We start from the raw sequence: 17,950 nt of genomic DNA, 5'->3' as shown, positions 1-17,950 counted from the left end.
CTTGTGTTGAGTATTGGGGTGGAGGAGGTTTCATCTCTTATGGAAAACAGGAACACGGGGTCGTTGAGGTGCGAGCTGGCCGCTGCGGAGCCAGTGTTGGTTGTAGCTCTTCCTCCAACATTCCCGATTCGGGACAGTGTCTGGGGCCGCACTCGGCCCTGCCCGCAGCCAGGGACTCCGCGGGGCTGGAGGCAGGATGGCTGCGCCCACGGCGCTGCGGTCAGGGCCAGGGTCCCACCTGGCCTCTCGGGCGCGCGAGTGTCTTGGTCCATGGCCTAAAGGTGCTGCAGAGCCATGGGGCTGTTTGACTTGGGTCGCTTGTGTATCACGAGAGGTTTGACACCCCTGTTTAGGCTGTGAGTCACTTTTTAGCGAGAGAGAATTGTCTTCAAACCCCTTTTTGTTTTTATAGGTAAGATCCAAAAACATGGCAGTTTTTTGGCTAGCTGTTTCCCTCCTCCCCCTTCCTGCTTTTTGTTGGTAAAGGGTTTTGATACCTGTGACCGCAGGAGAGATGTCTAAAGCATTATCATTGTCCTGAAACCTAAGCAATAATGAGGGAAATGCATTGGTCAGAATTTTATTTTCTGCTCTCTTTCGAACTGCAAACTGTTACCTGGCACTTAAGAGAAAAGTTTTTTCTGTGAATGTTTTGCTTTCTGCTCTTTATGCCCTGAAGATGAAAACCCCTTTTGCCTATTTTTTGGATTTGTTTTTGAAAGTAAAAACAAGAGACTTCTACCTAAAAAGGAGGAGGCTCTCTGCTTTTAGTATTACTTTTTTTAGAGCTCTGTTACAGATAATTTTAAAAAGGGCACAGACAAGTATTCTCCTAATGCACAAGTAGTCTCTTAATGCACTTATTTTAATGAACGCTTTAAGGAGATTGTTCCTTGAAAAAGCTGTCTTTATTCTTTGTTTCAGATAAACCAAGGAGTCGATACGCTGTGAATAGCTCTGGTGACACCACAGAAGATCAAGATGGGGATTCCAGGTAGGAGAAAACATCTCTCCTTGCCTAAGAGTTTGAAACACAGAAGAGATGGCCTCTTGCTCTCTTGCCTGGTAGTTTAGTAAGCAAATCCTCTTGGGCTGTATAGAAGACAACTTGCAAAGAAATGCTTTAATGCCAAGTTATGAGCAAATTAGTGCCTAGTAATGAGTAATTTCTCATGAGGGAATGGTACTGAATCTATTATTTTCTGGGCAAGGTACAGGTCAGGTATTTTGTGCTCGTCAGAACGGCAGTATTACTTTTTCAAAGCTAGGAGTATTAATACTTTGACAAAATTCCACTTTTCTTTACCTGTCTACCTCTGGATATATTGCCTCAAATTCTTCCCTAGCTTATGTAATTGTTGTATGGAATTGCAGTGCACTAATGAATAACTAATTTTGTTTCCCCAGATACAGCTCCCCTTGTGTCTGTGGAGTGAAATAGGAGCTCAAAGGGAAACTGAGACTTAGCCTTTCAGTTACAGGAAATCAGGGGGTAACAAACGCACTGAAAATAGACTGTGTTGTTCATCATGGATGTACATATGAATAGACCCTCTAATTAGTTTTTGTAGAAAATCTGAAATCTGCTGCATGGTTCTCGATTTATCACTATCAGATATGAGACAAATCTGGGAAAGAAAAAGGATTTTTTGTCTTTGGCCCATAGTTCAGTTGCGGATCTTCTTTGTGTTACGCGTTTTAATCTCCAGTATTAATAAAATGGGGTAGTTGCTGCTCTTCTCTCACATAAAAGTAAAAAAGAAGTACTCACCATTTCAGAAAAGAAATTTAGATCCCAACCTCGCAAAATGTAAGCTTGTTCTTAACTTTATGGCAGAACGGTTCAGCGGAAATTACAATCACCCATGACAGTAAACTTTATCAATTCATACGTTTTTCCAGGACTGGGTTCTTATGAAAACACATTTTGATTGAGGTATTTATATCTCTTGCCTCTTCTGGCGTCTTTGAAACCTTCAAATGCAGCCTTCTGTCATGTCTGCCGTGAGTGCAGTATGGTACAGTGGGAGCAAGCCGTGGTTTTGTAAGTTTGGTAATCAGTGAATGGCCTTTCAGACTGTGCTATGGACGGCAGCTAGTATGCACGTTAGGAAGGCTCACACATTTGCTCGTTATCTCAGGGATTTTGTTGGTTGCTGTTCAAAACCCTGGCTCTAGTATTTCCCTAGATAGATTAAGGCAGCACTGGAACGGTACCAGCTTCTGTCTGATACTGATTCTCCTGGCCTCTGCCATTCTGGCAGGTTGAACGAAGCACTTAATGCTGAGCTGCGTTCGTTGGATGCTGTGTGTGGTGCTGGATTAGGGTGATGCAGTATGTGGCTACTATAGTGATGTAGGAAAAGCTTTTATCATTTCAGTTTATGGTCAGATGAGAAAACTGCTAGTATTTTCCTGAAACTGGTTTTAAGTAGATTGAATGTGCTGGCATGTAACCTACATTAAACAGAGATTTAGAGTATTTCATTGTAGTGGTGTCCAGAACTCTGGGCTTGAAAGTTCATCTCCTGCTCAGGTATTTGTTATTAAGCTTTTAGTGTTTAAAAGAATTGATGATCTCTCAACTGAGCTCACTAAGTGCAAAGCATCACAGTTCTGAAGTGCTGAATGAAAGAATATTAAGACAGAAATCCCCCTCTGCTGTGATGGTCTTCAGAAAAAAGTAGTTCTCACTTGGACGGTTTTGTATATAGCAATATATACAAATTCATGCTGCAGCATCTGCACCTGACTCTTACTAAGGTCAGTTTTTACAAGCCTTATATCTACTTAGATGAAATTGAGGTGTCAGCCAACTCAGGTCTGTTAACAGAAAGTCCCTTAATATTGTCTCCTGCGGATCTGTCGGTAGCTGCCGTGCAGATGAAAGGGAGCGAGGAGTGTTTATGTTGCTCTTAAAGTGTTGGTTCTGCTAGAGGCCAGATAATCGAGGTCCAGCACACGGCCTGCGCTGCTTACATGGCTGGGCATCTGCATTCAGAAATTCAAAGTCTCTTTCAAAATTGCATTTCTTTCAAGTTTGTTTACTGAAAAGCTTTTTCTCCAATACCAGTGTAACCAGTGTTGTAAGTCCACTGCATCCTATACAACTGATGTAGCAGCTAAATGTATCCTCTTCAGTGATAGCAGCTAGTAGAAGAAATTGCTGATGCTCTTTATATACTGAGTACTGTTAATTTATACTAGACAAGAGGAGGTTTGTTGGCAGAGTTAATATCTTTCACAGGACTTACTCATAGAGGTGGAAAAAGTATGCAAGTTTTAGGTACACAGGCACTTTTTCCCGCACAAAACAAAAAGTGATCTTCAAAACTGTGTACAACAGCTTGCTTAGACTTTTCATTTGTATCAGACCTTTTTTGGAGTAACAGAAGTTGGTGCCTTGGAGTAGCAGAGATTCTAAGGGGAAAGTGGAGGCAGAAAGGTGCAGATGTCTTGGAGAGAGCAAGATGCATAGGACTTGTAAACTAAGAAATGAAGGAGTTTGTCGTATGCTGTAAAACCAGTATTGTCGTTGAGCCCATGGGGTTTTTTTCCTCACCAGTGTTATGAATTTTCGCTCCTGTTTGGAATGTGTTTTGTATGTTTCTGTTGAAGATCAGGCTGGAGAGACCAGGAATGGAACGACTGGTTTTGTGAGAGCTGTTCCCCCAGTGGCAGCTCTGTCCCTGTAAGTTCGTTCTCCTGCAGTGCAGAGGTTCTCTTACTGAAACGCTCAGTTCAGTAGTCCATGGAGAGATTTCATCAGCATCAAGTCCAGTCCATTTTCTGGTGGTAGTGATTTTCTGATTGCAGTTGTCCCTGATGAAAGTAATTTATTAAGTGGTTTCGTATTATTTCTGGAAGGCTTCTTCAAGGAAGAGTTGGCAAAAAGATTCCTTTAAATCACCACACATCAGTAGCATCTGTGGATGTTTTTGGTGGCACAAACTGAGGCTTTGGAGTGGGCAGACAGCTAGGTTGAGTTAATGGTGTAGGGCAAGTTTGATAATGTTGAAGGGTTGGGTCTTTCCCATGTTTTCATGTTCAGCAGCAAAGGTTATTTCGGATTTATCTTGTTGCTGCAGTAGTTCTTATGAGGGTTGGATTCATCCTTTTTTGTACTGGATGGCTATCTTTAATTTACTAGCAATCTGTCACCAATTGTATCCTAGATAAGGTTCACTATTGCTTTTTTCCGAAGCTATTGGATCCCAGGTCGATTACTTTTTGAGCTGACCTTTCCTGGAGCAGTTGAGGTGTGTGTATTTCTTTATGGCCTCAGAAAGGACAAAATTAGATCAGTTTAGGTGCCTTAATTCTCCATTTCCATATAGCATATTTGTATGCATAATTGGATTTCTTTTAGCCTTCCTACTCAAATTTCCTGGTCATTGTTATGCTTTTTGGTTTTTATAGATGGTTGCAGCCTATTCATGAAAATTCTACCTCTAGGTTACTGGTGTGTATTTGCTTGTATTCTACTGAATGGAGCTGTGTGTTTGGGTCTTCAGAATATAGATTTTTCTTCCTTTTTAAAAGCAAGTCAAGCAGCAAAAGTGATTGAGGTGTGTTGATGGTGGCCACGTAACAAAACGCTATTCAGAAGAATCTGTCACTGTCAAAAAAAATTGCCTGTCAAGTGTCTCTGTTGACTTCTTCTCAGCCTTTCATCATTTGCTCTCTTCCAAAACATCCTTCAGTTTTTGAGTCCTTTACCAGTAAAACATACCACTCACAGCTTATGGAGATGCCTGCCGGTCTATTTTTCGTTTTATTTTTTCCTCTGAAAAAATATGAGGCAATTACCCTTTTGAAGCCAGAAGAGGATGCTTTGTTGAAGTGGTTTGAAATGTTTTTTAGAGTTTTTCTGAAGGCGGTACAGTCAGCAAGCAAAAATTCTAATGAAGATGCATGTATAGTAACATATGTTACACCAGACTGCATTTTTTAGTAGCATAACTGTCTAACTGAAGGGGGTTTAGCAAGTTTGACAGCATTGATGTCATTAATTGGCCAAACGCTTCTGTTACAAAAAAAGTCAAGTTACTGACAAACGAGGCCTTGAATGTCCCTTTCTAACAAACAGTAGTTCTCCTGTGATAAGGTTTCTGTATCCTCTGTCCCTCTTTCACTGGACTCCAGTGTTCTTCCTTGTATTTGTTCTGAAAGGCTTCCTTTCTGTAAGCCCATGCTTTTCCATTCATCTGTTCATCCCTTTAAACACCCTTCCTGTAATATCACCCTCTTTGTGTAGTTTGTCATTTGGGATTGCTCTAGGTTCCCTTTTCAACATGACCAGTCGAAATCTGCTGTCTTTTGGATTAATAATTGTTGGACGTTTTTGTTTTGTCTCTCTTTTCTAACGTGGATAGTATAAAGCTTTTTATCAGATTAATTTTTCAGGATATTTAGGAAATTTGTTTCAGGAAACAAGTCCTTTTATTCCTGTTATTTGGGGAAAAAAGCGCAGTTGACTGTTAAAATGAAAATCGGTGTTTGTTTCTCTGATATAGGAGTACCGTTAAAAGAGCCTTGTTCTTTACACCTGTTGTAAAGAAGATTTTCAGGTTCTTTGCCTTAAAAGCTTTTTCAGCCTACTCTTCCTAAGTTTCTGCTTACTGCCTGGGGCAGACCAAGACAGAGAACGACTTCATGCCTGTGCTGTCAGTCTGGCCAGACTTGCACCTATTGCTTATATCCCTGCGGGGAGCAGCAGCAGCTCTGTGTGCAAGGCCCGTTACAGAATCCTGGCTCTGCATGCAACAATAAATGCTTGGCACCCTCTAAGTCTCGTGGGTATGGAAGCAGCAGAACCGCTTGTGAAGAGCTGTGGGTCATTTGGGGCTGCACGGGATGTTCTGTTGGTGAAGATGTTAGTCATAGGCTAGAAAAGAAACTGGAGTTTAGAATCGGCTCTAAATCAGGCTGCAACCTCTTCTATTTTCGCTTAAGGTAAGCATGAATTAAAAAGTACGGTGTAAGTACAGGTCCATAAATGCAGCGTATCGTGGTAATACATTACAGAAGGCAGTGTTAGCGAGAGGACTGAAATGCCTTAGCCCGTTTTCTCTGTGTTGTCAATCTAAGCCTGCAATATATCACCGGAATTCACCTACAATTAACTTTTGACTCTTCTCAATAGTTATATTTCCTTTACAGGAGTTTGACTCTTAATAGTTCATCCTAGTTTTTAATGTTATCTCTTTTTTTGTTTTGTTTTGTATTTTGTGTACTTGCCTCGTTATTTTCTTTTTGTTGTGTTTTGTTTTTATGGCCATGTTCCCATTTCAGAGACCAATGTCCTCTAACTGATGAGCAATTGGTTTCGGGGTAAGACCAAACATTCTAAACAATCACCTTTGTCCAGAATGGCTTTCTTTTCTCACCATCCTTTTAATTGTGCTTTGTTTCTGGTTTCTATTTTACACCGAATGATGAGATAATTATATGCTAAATCACAATGTCTGTGGGAAATGTATTGCTAAAGGTTTATGCTAGGATAATTATCAAGGTCCTACTAACATTTCTGTGCTTCCTGTAGGGTGTCCAGAATGGACGTGGTACTGTCCCCATTTCTTTGTGAATTGAGAAAAGTTGTGATCCTCCAAGAATGCAACAAGTCTAGCTTTGGCATTGTAGTTATTCCAGCAAGGAGCCCTGAAACAAATTGCTTTCTGATGAGCAATGACTTAAAAGTACAAATCAGTGAGTAAACTATTTAATCCCACAGTAATTATGGAGAGCTCTTCCAGGGACCTGGCTTAGAGCAGCTGCTCTGGTTGCTTGTTCTTGGTGCCCCACTAAGCTAAACTGGATGACTGCGTTACAGACCCTTTTTGAATGTGTGGAGGGCAGAGTGCTTATCTCTGCCCGGGGGCCCAGAAGTACTAAACTGCATCTCTAGTCCCCACTTAACGTTAAGATTCTCCCCTAGATACTCAGCTCCCATTCTAAGTTACTTCAAAGAAGAATTTATAACCTTGCTTTGAATTCCTGTGGCATATAAGAAGTTACTGTCTGTTCTTGGGAAACAAATGAATTTGTGTTTGAGATTCTTTCCCCCTCCTTTTCCATGTGCTAAAGCTAAAGCAACTGTTGTTTCAGCTGGGTTTCCAGAGGAGCTGCTGGTGACAGCAGTCGATCTGCACTAGTGTGGTTTGTATCGTACTGCTGGTTTTCTGCTCTTGCTGCTGTGTTGACCTCATGATAGGAGCAGTAGGATATTTTGGGCAAATCAAAGCTTTGTTTTTTTCTATTTAGTTTCTGATTGCTGAATTCCTTAGTACAGGAGAGGTTTGCTTCCCTCTGGAAATCACAATGCTCAGACTCATCTCATAAAAGCAGAAGGGACTGTTGCTGCCTGACTGTGAAACCTAATCTGCTTCTAACAAACTCTTGGGCTCAGAGGAATCAGTATTTTTAGGTCATCTTAATACACCCCAGAGATTAGAAAATCAGTATTAAAAATGTTACTGAATTGAAATGATGGGAATAACATATCTGCTGTCCCTCAACCTCCCTATCATCCCAAGGCCTAAGAAATGTGTAAATTATGTAGACCATTGGGGGCAAAACCCTCAAACCAGCCAAACCAATGAATCTAGGCTGTCAGACAAGGAGGATGGAGCTGGAGCCTAGGTTACTCTTGGGAGAGCCTGCAGTGATACCAGGTGTCTGTATCCATCAGGGAGCACCTGTAACCCATCACAGGGTTATCCTTCCTGAGTGTGTCATCTGGCTGCAGGTGCAGTACTCTTCCAGAAAGAGAAGCCTCTGCTAGTGAGAAGATATGGAGGACTTCACAAAATCAACCGTTTGATCTCCTCCTCCTCCCCACAGAGGCAGACAGGGCTGTCGGTGTCATGAGCTCTCTTGGGGAAGTGCTGAACTGTTGCGTTCGGCACCACATTTATCTGTTAAAAGATCTGGTGTAATTTCTTGTAAAAATCAAATCTTAACAGGGGCGAAAGTCATCATAATGATCAGTTTTCCAGCTCCCAAGATATCCTTTGCCAAGGCTGGGGGAGGGAAGAGTAACTCATTTCTTACCAGCAAGCAGGCGTTTTCTAATTTGCCTCCTTCTCCCTCTGCTCCCCAAAACATATGCTCGTTTTGGATCCATTGCTATTACACTCTGGCTCCATGATGAGCCTGTTAACACAGCTGAAGGGGGCACATAGAGGGGGAAAAGCTCACTGCTGCCATGGTGACTTTTTTTTCCTGTTTTGAATGTGATCTCCAAGGACTGTCAGTCCAAGTCCTGTTTGAGGACGCTTTACGCTTTCTTGAAGAACTCCATGTGTTCCGTGTGCAGCCTGGTGCAGTGTGTGGGCTCGGTGGCCCCACGAGTCTCTGGCTACTTTCCCCATCTCTCTGCTGGTCCTTAGCTGTGTTTGGAGCAGAGTGGCCAGGGATTTGGAAGTTTGTACAGAGCTGCTCCTTCCACGAGCCAGATGTAAGCAGTGTGCTGTGGCCAGGGTGACCTGTTTGTACAAACACCAGGGGCTCTGGCAGCTTGGAAAGCCCCTCTGTTTTCCTTCGTCTTCAGTATATGTAGGTCTAATAAAAGAAATGCCCTTTAGGTCATATGCAGATGGATACACACAAAAGACCTGGCTGTGTGCATTTGTCTTAATTTCTGTAGTGCTCCATAACTCGCTCAGAGTGAGCCAGGAATATGGTACATTAATTCCTTCTCTGGGCATTGAGGGCTCACTTGTGGCCCAGAGATAAGGCGAGTGCAGCACACACCCATGCCTGCCCTTTTCTTTGAGTGATACTGGGTTATCTGGGATACCTGCCTGGTGGAGGGGGATGGTCTGACATAGGCACACTTCCCTGAATGTAAAGAAAGAAAATGAAATAAAGACTTCCATTCTTAAAAAAAATGGTCTCATCAGAAACTGGTTTGAAATTCATTTGGTTAAATAGGAGCCTCTGAGAAATCAGACGAGGAAAGAACTTGCTAATACCGAACCTTGCACTGCTCCCATTCTAGAACCGCAAGTTCCCTGCAGCAGCTGAGGTTCTTTTCCCTGTGGATTTGAGCTCCACTGTCTCAGGGGACACCCTGAGTGTTTGTAGAGACCACACCAATGAGTGGTTGCAGAATTCCTCCCTTGTCACACTGGATTCTTACCTGTTTTTGCAGTGCTAGCTGTATTTTACGGGACAGACTCCTTGTAGATACTTGCCCTCCTGTCTCGCAGCTGCCTTCTTCCCAGAGCAATCCAGTGACACCATGGTCGGTGTTGGGAAGAGCCTGCCCTGTCACAACAATTTGGCTCAGTTCAGTTTATTGAATGAGGAAAGCCCAGGTGAGGCCAGGCAGCTCTCAGAAGGGTGCAGGTGGTCTGTTGACCACAGGTTGAGTCTGTTAAGTGAGTTACTTTCCATCTCACTGATGAGATTTGGGAAAGGAGGGACAAGTGTTGGATGTATGTTTCTTGTAATTGAATTGGCTCTTTCTTGCCTTCCCCTCTGCCATACTGGGTGGCTTAAAGATCTCTGTTGTGCTTGAGTGACAGGCTGCGTTGGTATGTAGTTGCTTAGTAAGTTCATTAACCTGTAGCTAAATCCAGGCAATGGCTAACTCAAGCTGTTTTTATATTTAAGCAAACTGCATCTAATCTTTCCAGTGTATTTTGCTGAGCATGTAATTAAATAAGCATGACCCTGCAGTCTTTGTCGTGAATGCTTCCTGTTTTATAATTGTGATGATCTGAGTGATGTAATTAAGGGGTTCTTAATTTTCCATAATTGATGGTACTCCAGGTACAGCAATTTATACACAACTTAAAATACTTTAAAAACTTACAAGTATCTGTATTTGGAGGAATATTCTGGGGGTATGCTTTTTGAAAATTATAATAACCTTCTGTTTCTGCTCTTCAAGGTTTTCAGATGTCATCCTGGCAACAATTTTGGCTACCAAGTCAGATATGTGTGGCAAAAAGTTTGAACTGAAGATTGATAATGTTCGCTTTGTTGGCCATCCCACGTTGCTTCAGCACGCCCTTGGGCAGGTACAGTACGAGGTCTGCTCTGGAGACCTGCCTTCTTTTCAAACTGCCTGGCTTAGTTAGGAAACAGAATTCAGAATGTGCGTGTTGGCTTTTGATCCCGTTTTTACTTCCTGATGCTTAAAGCTGTCTGTTACTTACTTCCAGATGAATACAGTGAGTGGCAAACTGAGGGAGAGGTGTCAGTGATTCACAGAAACCCCCCTCTGGTTACTGTACAAGAGCAGTGTGGGTAAAGAGAAGTAATACTAAGCAGTCCAGCTCAAAAAGCTGTTTCTCACTGTGTTAGTTATTGCAAGTTAGCTTTTTAGCACCTCTAATTAGTATGGCAGTTAAAAAAATAAAAGCGCCACCTAAAACCTTCACAAATGCTAGAAGCCGCATCAGCCTTATTTAGCTTTTAACTCTTACTGGTGCTGAAGATGATTCACAAGGCTTGACTGGAATAGCTAGGATGTTGAAAGAGGTCTAAAATTTTCTTGTGGACAAAATCAGGCTGTTATTTGCATTGAGACCTTGCTCCATGGCCTGTGTTTTAGCTGCTTGGAATGAAAGCAGTTGCCACCTAGGCTATGGAGAAGGTCCTAGGAACCTAGGAAAGAATTAAATGCTTTTATGTGCCAAATATTCCCTCTCCCATTCCTTCTTCCTCATAGACTATTAGAATGAACTAGGCTTTGGTAATTTCTGAATCCAAGACTGATCTCTCTCACTGAACTGCTTTGGTCTCATTTTTCATCAAACTTACTCAGTCAGTTGTTCATTTTCTCAGGGGAAAAAAATCAGCTTGCCAATTCTGTCATCCTTTCTGTCTATAATTAGAGGTGCAAACAGATTGTTGGCAACTGCTGCTTGATATTTAGAGGACCAGACTGCTTTAATCCAAGTGAGGAGCTGGCCTCAAGCATCAAGAGAGGCTAGTGTTCCACTTTTGAAACTCAGTCATGAGTCTACAAGAAATGTGATGGAGGATCACCAAGACTCAGTCCAAATGTTTAAGCTGTTTTGGAAGACAGAATTCAAGTGTCCCCAAGCTGTGTAAGTGTGTGTAGGTCCTTCAGACAAGGCAGGTGATGAACAAGGCCCCAGGTCCGTACAGGGACCCCAGCCAGGAGCAAAAGGAGATAGGACCAAAGACAAGGGCTGGAGGACAAGGCTGCAATGTGCTTGACAAGGGTCCATCCAGGAGACAAGCTGCCTATGCCGACGTAGGTCGAAGGTCCATCCAGGACGCAGGGCTGGAGACAGGCACACCTCCACGCCCTGGGCTGAGCTTAAATGGGGCTCCAGGGCCGAGCTTAAACAGGGCTCCTGGGTCATGGGCTAGGGTGTGTGTGGGGACCCAGTCGGGGCTGGTCAGGGCCACTAAGACCTTTTGGTGCCCTCAGGACCCTGACAGCAGTGGCCTGTTCCCTCACAGTATCAGATTCCTTTATTTTGCTAATTTTGTCCGAAAGGCACAACTTCCTAAATGTAGTGTAAATGAGGTTGAAAATTTGTATTTGCATTTTTTCACCACATATTATTATACATTGTCTCCACTTTCCAGTCAATTTTATGGAATGTCAGTGACATGGAATGTCTCTTCATTTTCAATTTGTCTAAATAAAATTGCATCTGGGTAAATAAACCAAGTTATAAAGTTCTGTAAACACTTTTTTGTTACTTGTAGGATCTTCTTTTTGGGCGTGTCTTATCACCCCAGTAGGTACTCCAGAACTTTCTGGTGTCCAGAATCTTCTAGACACGGCAGCCATCCCTGCTGGTTCATTTGAGTCTAAATCTGGGACCCCTTCTGCAATTAGGAGGAAGGTAAATGGAGCTCCTTTCCCATGGAGCAAAGACAGTGACCAGAGTAACCTGACAGTCTCTGGTTTGGGTTTCTTCGGAGTTCAAACTGCAGTAAATTAATCCATGGGGCAGCTCAGCAAATTCTTACTCAGATGAGATTCAGGAGTTACAAGAGCAGGAATATTTAATCCTGTGTGCCAGACTGCCTTTTATGTAGCAATATTCTGAATTCTTCAAATTCCTTCAGCATTTTCTTTTCCAGCTTAGCCTTTTCTTCTTTTTTTCTGGACAAGAGGTGATAGGAAATCTAGCCTGCATCCCAATTGATGTTAATGATGGTAGTTTCTTTGATTTTAAGGAAGGAACAGGATCAGTCCCTACACTCAGAAATGCTTTTGAGTCTTTCTTGAAGTTCACAAGACATCCTGGAACCTGTTACTCCAGGAGAATAAACAAATGCAGTAAATTGGCTTTACCACCCTCCCATCACTGCCTTTTTGATAGAACTTCGCTTACACTTTAGCAAAAAACAAAAATATGTATCACTTCTTTTAGTTTCTCTAATTTTTAAGACTACCGAGTGAAAGCACTCAGACCTTGGAGTTCGCTGCTGCGCAGTCTGTTGCTGATGCTTGGGATCTGCCAGGAAGGGTGGATGCAGCTCTGCTGTTGCCATCTTCTCCGCGTTTGCCCCGTCTCAGATGCTGCATTACCTACATATGCACATACGGTGGCTACTAAATATGAGGTTAGCTGGGTGTTTGCTTGGCAGGTTATAGCTGTTTTCACTTGGGGGTGGATTGAGTGGGCAGCAGGGAGCGGTGGGGGGGGCAGGAATGTCCTCTGGATTTTGTGCTCCATCTTGTGGCGACGCTTGCTCGATTCAGAGTTGGTTAGTCTGGGATGTGCAAATTCAACTTGCTTGTCTTGGCTTCCACTGTTCCTCCTCACCAGAAAGTCTGTACCTGAGTTAGGGATGAAGTCCTCTGCTGCAGAAAGAAGGGTGGCAGCTGGAGAATGTGTTTGAAATCCTGCAGGAAGGGAAAATCAAACCTTTTATTTTAGTACTGCAGTTCTAGAGCATATTTTTTCTGATAAAAGCAACAATTTGTAACATCATGCAATCCAGATGAGGATTTTGGGAAGGAAAAGGCGTGGCCTGGGATGAGAAATCTATGGACTTCTCTTCAGTGAACAATCTATTTGACAATCGTGATAAGGAGTTTAAACCTAGGGTCCCTAATGATGCTAAAATGCAATAGTAAAGACACCTAGTAAGACCTTAACTGATACTCATTTCCATGGTCACAACCAAAATGCTTTGGTTTAAGTCTTCATAGCTTCTCAGAAAAGGCAGTGTTCTAGAGTAACTGTGGCGCTTTAACAAAAAAACACAAAATCATAGTTTTATTTTTTACAAGTCAGACTTGTTGATGTAATTTGATTTGTCTGCTTTCTTTTCTCAGCAAACTTGTTACTTGACTGTTAGGCTTTTTTTTATTTTTCTTTTCCCCTTTGTTACTGGATACAACTAACACTAGACTATGGGATTTTTTAAAAAAATATTTTTCAGGTATCCAAAACTGATCCCTCACCAAAGAGAGAGATGCCCACTATGATTCTCTTCAACGTGGTGTTTGCACTAAGGGTAAGGACAGTCTTCATTGCATCTGACAGTGAGATATGCTTTGGATGTATAAGAGAATGCAGTAGGCTCACATTCCAGTAATCTCTTGTAAAATGTTCGGTGCCTGATTTCGCTGGGATATTTTAATTTGAAACAACAAACCTAAACAATGTAGAATATAACACTAACAAGTGGGAAGGTTTTCCAGCCCAGTGGAAAACAAGTACACCTCTTCTAGGACATTTTCTAGAGTTTTTGGTTTTAAATATCTCGAGTGTAAAGGCATGCAAGAAACCACTTTGCAAAATAAATATGAACCCAGCTGCAAGTCCTATATATGTCTTGTCTTCTGCTGTTGGTGAGCTGGTAATCTGCTGTGATTTTTCTAGACCCTGCAATTGAGGCTTGTCCAACTGAGCTCTGCAAGAAGGCAGCCTGGGTCTGACTGTCCTGTGTGTCAGATGCCGCGCTCTGTACGTGACTGCTCTATTCCTGCCCGGGATAGGACCAAGTCCATACAGCCACACTGCCCGAGCCCTTGTGACTCCATGCAGCTTGGACCGTGGTGGTCGGCTCTGCTCCGGAAGCAGAGGCAGCGTGGACAGCAGCTCATGCTTGGCCAGCCCTAAGAGTCAGGTCCCCACCATAGCCTCAGTCAACTTGCTCAGTGCAGAGTCATTCAGAAACCTACTCTGGCTCAGCACAGCACTGTTTTTTGAGGCCTTACTCATGCTGTATGATACAGAGACATGTGCCTTTGCCCGGTGCCTCTAGGCTTTTTTTATAATTAAATGCACAGTGTTTGAAAGCTGCCTCCTCTTAGCAATGAGATCATTGTAAAGGGAGAGTGCTGGGGAGCAGCGGCTGTAGTATTCTAAATGAGAAGAAGGTAAAAGTGAAGAATAAGTAGGTTTTGATGCTTAGCAAGAACCGGGAGGAAAGAGTAGTTTTCGCTTGGAATTTTTTTTCAGGCCTACTCTATTGACTAGATGTTGGTATCTTTGCTGAGGGATCCTGGCTTGGCTAATTAGGTGGTGTAAAACGGTAGAAATTTCATTATGTTTGAGCATTATTTGATTTCTGAGCTCTGGGTTTCTTTTCCCAGCCCACAGGTTGTATCTGTGGAGCCATCACATTCTTTTTGTGGCATGTACACATATGAAGAAACACTGTAAAAATAAAAGAGGGAGCTGGAATAGCTGTCTGTGGAAATAGTTGATTTTTGCTGGAGTGGATATAATGTCATGATTCAAAAGCCTCCATCTCCCTGCTTGTGAAGTGACCTTTTTTTTTTCCTTTTAGCACTAGTACTTTTCTTACTGCTGGCTTCCCAGTGGTGACTTAACATAGACGTGGCCACAGTCTGGACAGCTTGTCCTCAGTTGAAGAGCAAGGTTTCACACGAGATGGTTATCCCAGCAATCAGTCTGAATCAAGCAAGAAATCATTCACTGAGTTCTGCTGGGTATCTAGTGTTCTTGTGCTTTGGGACGTTCTTAGGTCAGGAAGTGCTGAATTTGCAATACAGGAGTTGATTTTAGATTTCACACATTAAGAGACATTAACTTCAAGAACTTTGTTTTGGTGTATTGCTAAAGCACCATGCTTCAGTGGTAGGTAAGTATGTGTACATGCACATGCAAACACAAACGTTCATGTGCATTGAGTCATGTGGAAGCAGAAGTGTTGAAACCAAAGCTCCTTCATTCACAATATTTTTCTGGAATCTAATTTCTAGTAGTCCTCCTAGGAAAACTTGCTTTTTTGGCATTTTGACACTGTGATGATACTGATGTAATTGTGTGTGTAATGCAGCGCTAAATCATATTTGCCAAATGAGACGCTCTTAGTTCGTAGAGAGCTGTCTAGTTTCTGGAAAGTGCTGTGCAAGAAGCAAGTGGAAATTTTTTCCTAGCATGGTGTAGTGCACTGCAGAAGGTGGGTGGAGGCGTTCTGAGATAAAGATGAAGGTCCATCTGCAGTGGGCAGACAGAGCAGGCAAAGTCCCAAATGCTATAATCAGCACTGATCCTGCTGTGTTGAAGCTTCAGGGTTACCAACGTGTCGTGACTCAGCAAGAACAGTGGAATCCAAAAATGATGATTCATGGCTTGCTAGTTTACATGCCAAGTTATCGCTTGCTAGAACTGTAAATTCCTTTAAATGTCTTAACAAACATGAAGCAGCTGCTTACTCAGACTGGAGCCACCACGTCCCCCGCCTTGTCAGCTGGACTTACACGATAGATTTTTCCAGCACTTTCATTCTGGGACTCACACAAATGCAGTGTTAGTAATAAGCCATATTTGTGAAATGTTCGGGAGCGTAAATCCAAATTCATTCTGGTTTGGGATCAAATTGTTGATCATGTCCTGGTAATTCTTGCTGAGTTACTGTCTTGTCAGCTTGCAAGACAATCATCAGTATAGCAACATGGAGTGGATGGGCTGTGTTAAAGGCACTGCAGTCCTTGTCCTACCGGTGAATTTAACCTGAACATCGTGATATCCTGACTTCTCAAATAGCTTGACATTTTCTTTTCTCACTGTGTGAAATTGAGTTCTTTGGCCTCTCTGCTAGCAGAACGCTCATTAACAACTGGAAAAATTAAACCAGATAGGAGTATCATACTCCAGGTGCTGTGTTCATTTGATGCACATAGACAAGCTTAGAAATCCCCGAGACGTCTTTTTACCTTTGGACGTCTCCGAGCTTCTGCTTTGTTGCTCCTAGAGAAAATTCCTTTCTTTTGCCAGTTGCCAAAGAGGCTGACTTTTGATATCTGCTAAAGATAATGATTTTGACTAGTTATCCATCCCTGTAGTTCCATATATGTGATTGTGACTGAATGAACGACCTGTTTTTTCCTGTGTTACCTGTAGGCCAATGCAGATCCATCCGTGATAAACTGCTTACACAACCTCTCCCGCAGAATCGCCATAGTCTTGCAGCACGAGGAGCGCCGCTGCCAATACCTGACCAGGGAGGCCAAGTTGATCTTGGCTATTCAGGACGAAGTGTCTGCCATGTCAGAAAGTGAGTGCTGAGCTTAGCTTTGTGCAGGAATATGTTTGTCCAGGAGCACTTTTTCAGAAAAGCGCTGATTGTGCCTTCTTACTTCTTTTGTGGCTGGGATCAGTATGAACAAGTTTTGGTGCTCTTTAGCATTCTGACAGCTTTTGACTGCATTTTGCCTCATCCACCATCACTATCCCTATGCAGAGACGTCAGCTTTAGAAATGAAGTAGCTTGTTTGCTTTCCTTGCCAGCTCAGTTCAGTGTGATCGCTGGAGAATGTGCACTGAACCATCAAATTTGGATCTGCCTGTCAGGCTGAGATGGAAGAACTCGTATGTAGCCTGCTTCACCCAACCTAGAGCAATGTTTCCCATGCTTTAATGCTGTGTGCTGAGTCATCAAACTTCTTGTGTGGAAACTTTACTCTTACATGTTGTTACCATGGCTAGTAAATAGTTACAGAGCATTTTTATAGACCGTAGTTCAGAGCAATTTACTATAATAATGTGCAGTATTTAAGGTGAACTCTACCTGACAGTGATGCATCATCTTGCTGCAAGCATTAAAAATTAAAACGAACATGTATAAAAACAAAACCACTTAAAATCATCACTTGTCAAATTCACAGTTACATGTGCTTAACTGAGGTTGAGGTTTAGGAGAAGCTGGCAATAATTCACTATTATTATTTTAACATCTAGTTACTGTAAAAGCTTTGGAAGATAATTGTAGCTTAAAAAGATATGGATTCTGTCCCTAAGATACTGGTTGATACCTAGTGGGGGAAGAGGAAACTCTCTTTGCTTTGAAATCAGTTGTTTGTTTTCATGTTTTGAAATTTTCCATAGCCACAGAGGGGCCACAGTCACCTTTTCATCACATCCTACCCAAATGCAAACTGGCCAGAGATCTCAAAGAGACATATGACAGGTAAGTGGGATTTTCTTCATGGCTTATAGTATGCTGCTTCTCACTGAAACCTCTTGGCCCTGTTTCTTAGGGTATTATCCACCTCTTCATGCTGTTGACTCATTGGCATTTGGGTTTTAGACCAGGTGGAGCAATGTGAAGGCTAACTCTCAGGTGAAATCTTTGCAGAATTGCTATCCTAATCATTACCTTGGTCTCCCTTTGGATATGTTATGGTTCTTAAAAGTTGGTGATGTCTGTCACAGCTTTAAGAATTATTATTTTCTTCTTTAGCACAGAGGCACATAATGACAAGTGAATGGTAGAATTGAGAAGTTTCATAATATGAATATTGTTTCACTGTAGAAGTGCTCTAAACCTGCAGCTAAGAGAAAAATGCTGCATCTAGCCCCGATGGCAAGTCAGATACTGCCCTGGCTTCATTTGGTTACACTGTGCGTGTCTGGACAGTGAATTTGGATTATGTGGTGAGACTTTCAGCAGAATGGAAAGTGTAACATGATGTTTCTTGACTGGATTAAAAGTTCTGGCAAGGATTTCAAAGGAATGTGGAGTTAGT

At 42.4% G+C, this 17,950-nt stretch overlaps 1 protein-coding gene across 3 annotated transcripts in view; it reads left to right on the top strand.

The window, feature by feature from the left end:
• Positions 1-932: 932 nt before the first annotated feature.
• Positions 933-17,950, top strand: part of NPRL3 (nitrogen permease regulator-like 3 (S. cerevisiae)) — a 43,328-nt gene continuing 26,310 nt past the window's right edge. Inside the window, exons 1-6 of one of the 3 annotated variants that reach the window (XM_010290117.1) lie at positions 933-994; positions 6,295-6,333; positions 9,899-10,028; positions 13,390-13,464; positions 16,326-16,479; positions 17,310-17,391. In XM_010290117.1, the coding sequence (XP_010288419.1) occupies positions 9,945-10,028; positions 13,390-13,464; positions 16,326-16,479; positions 17,310-17,391 (395 nt within the window). In that variant the 5' untranslated portion in view covers positions 933-994; positions 6,295-6,333; positions 9,899-9,944. The remainder of the gene's footprint in view (positions 995-6,294; positions 6,334-9,898; positions 10,029-13,389; positions 13,465-16,325; positions 16,480-17,309; positions 17,392-17,950) is intronic. The other 2 variants (XM_010290118.1, XM_010290119.1) reach the window with 2 other exon arrangements.

Source organism: Phaethon lepturus, unplaced genomic scaffold (genome assembly GCF_000687285.1).
Source record: "Phaethon lepturus isolate BGI_N335 unplaced genomic scaffold, ASM68728v1 scaffold33486, whole genome shotgun sequence".
Lineage (NCBI taxonomy): Eukaryota > Metazoa > Chordata > Aves > Phaethontiformes > Phaethontidae > Phaethon > Phaethon lepturus.
Note: the sequence above shows the minus strand (reverse complement) of the source record. Positions and strands in the feature narration are given on the sequence as shown.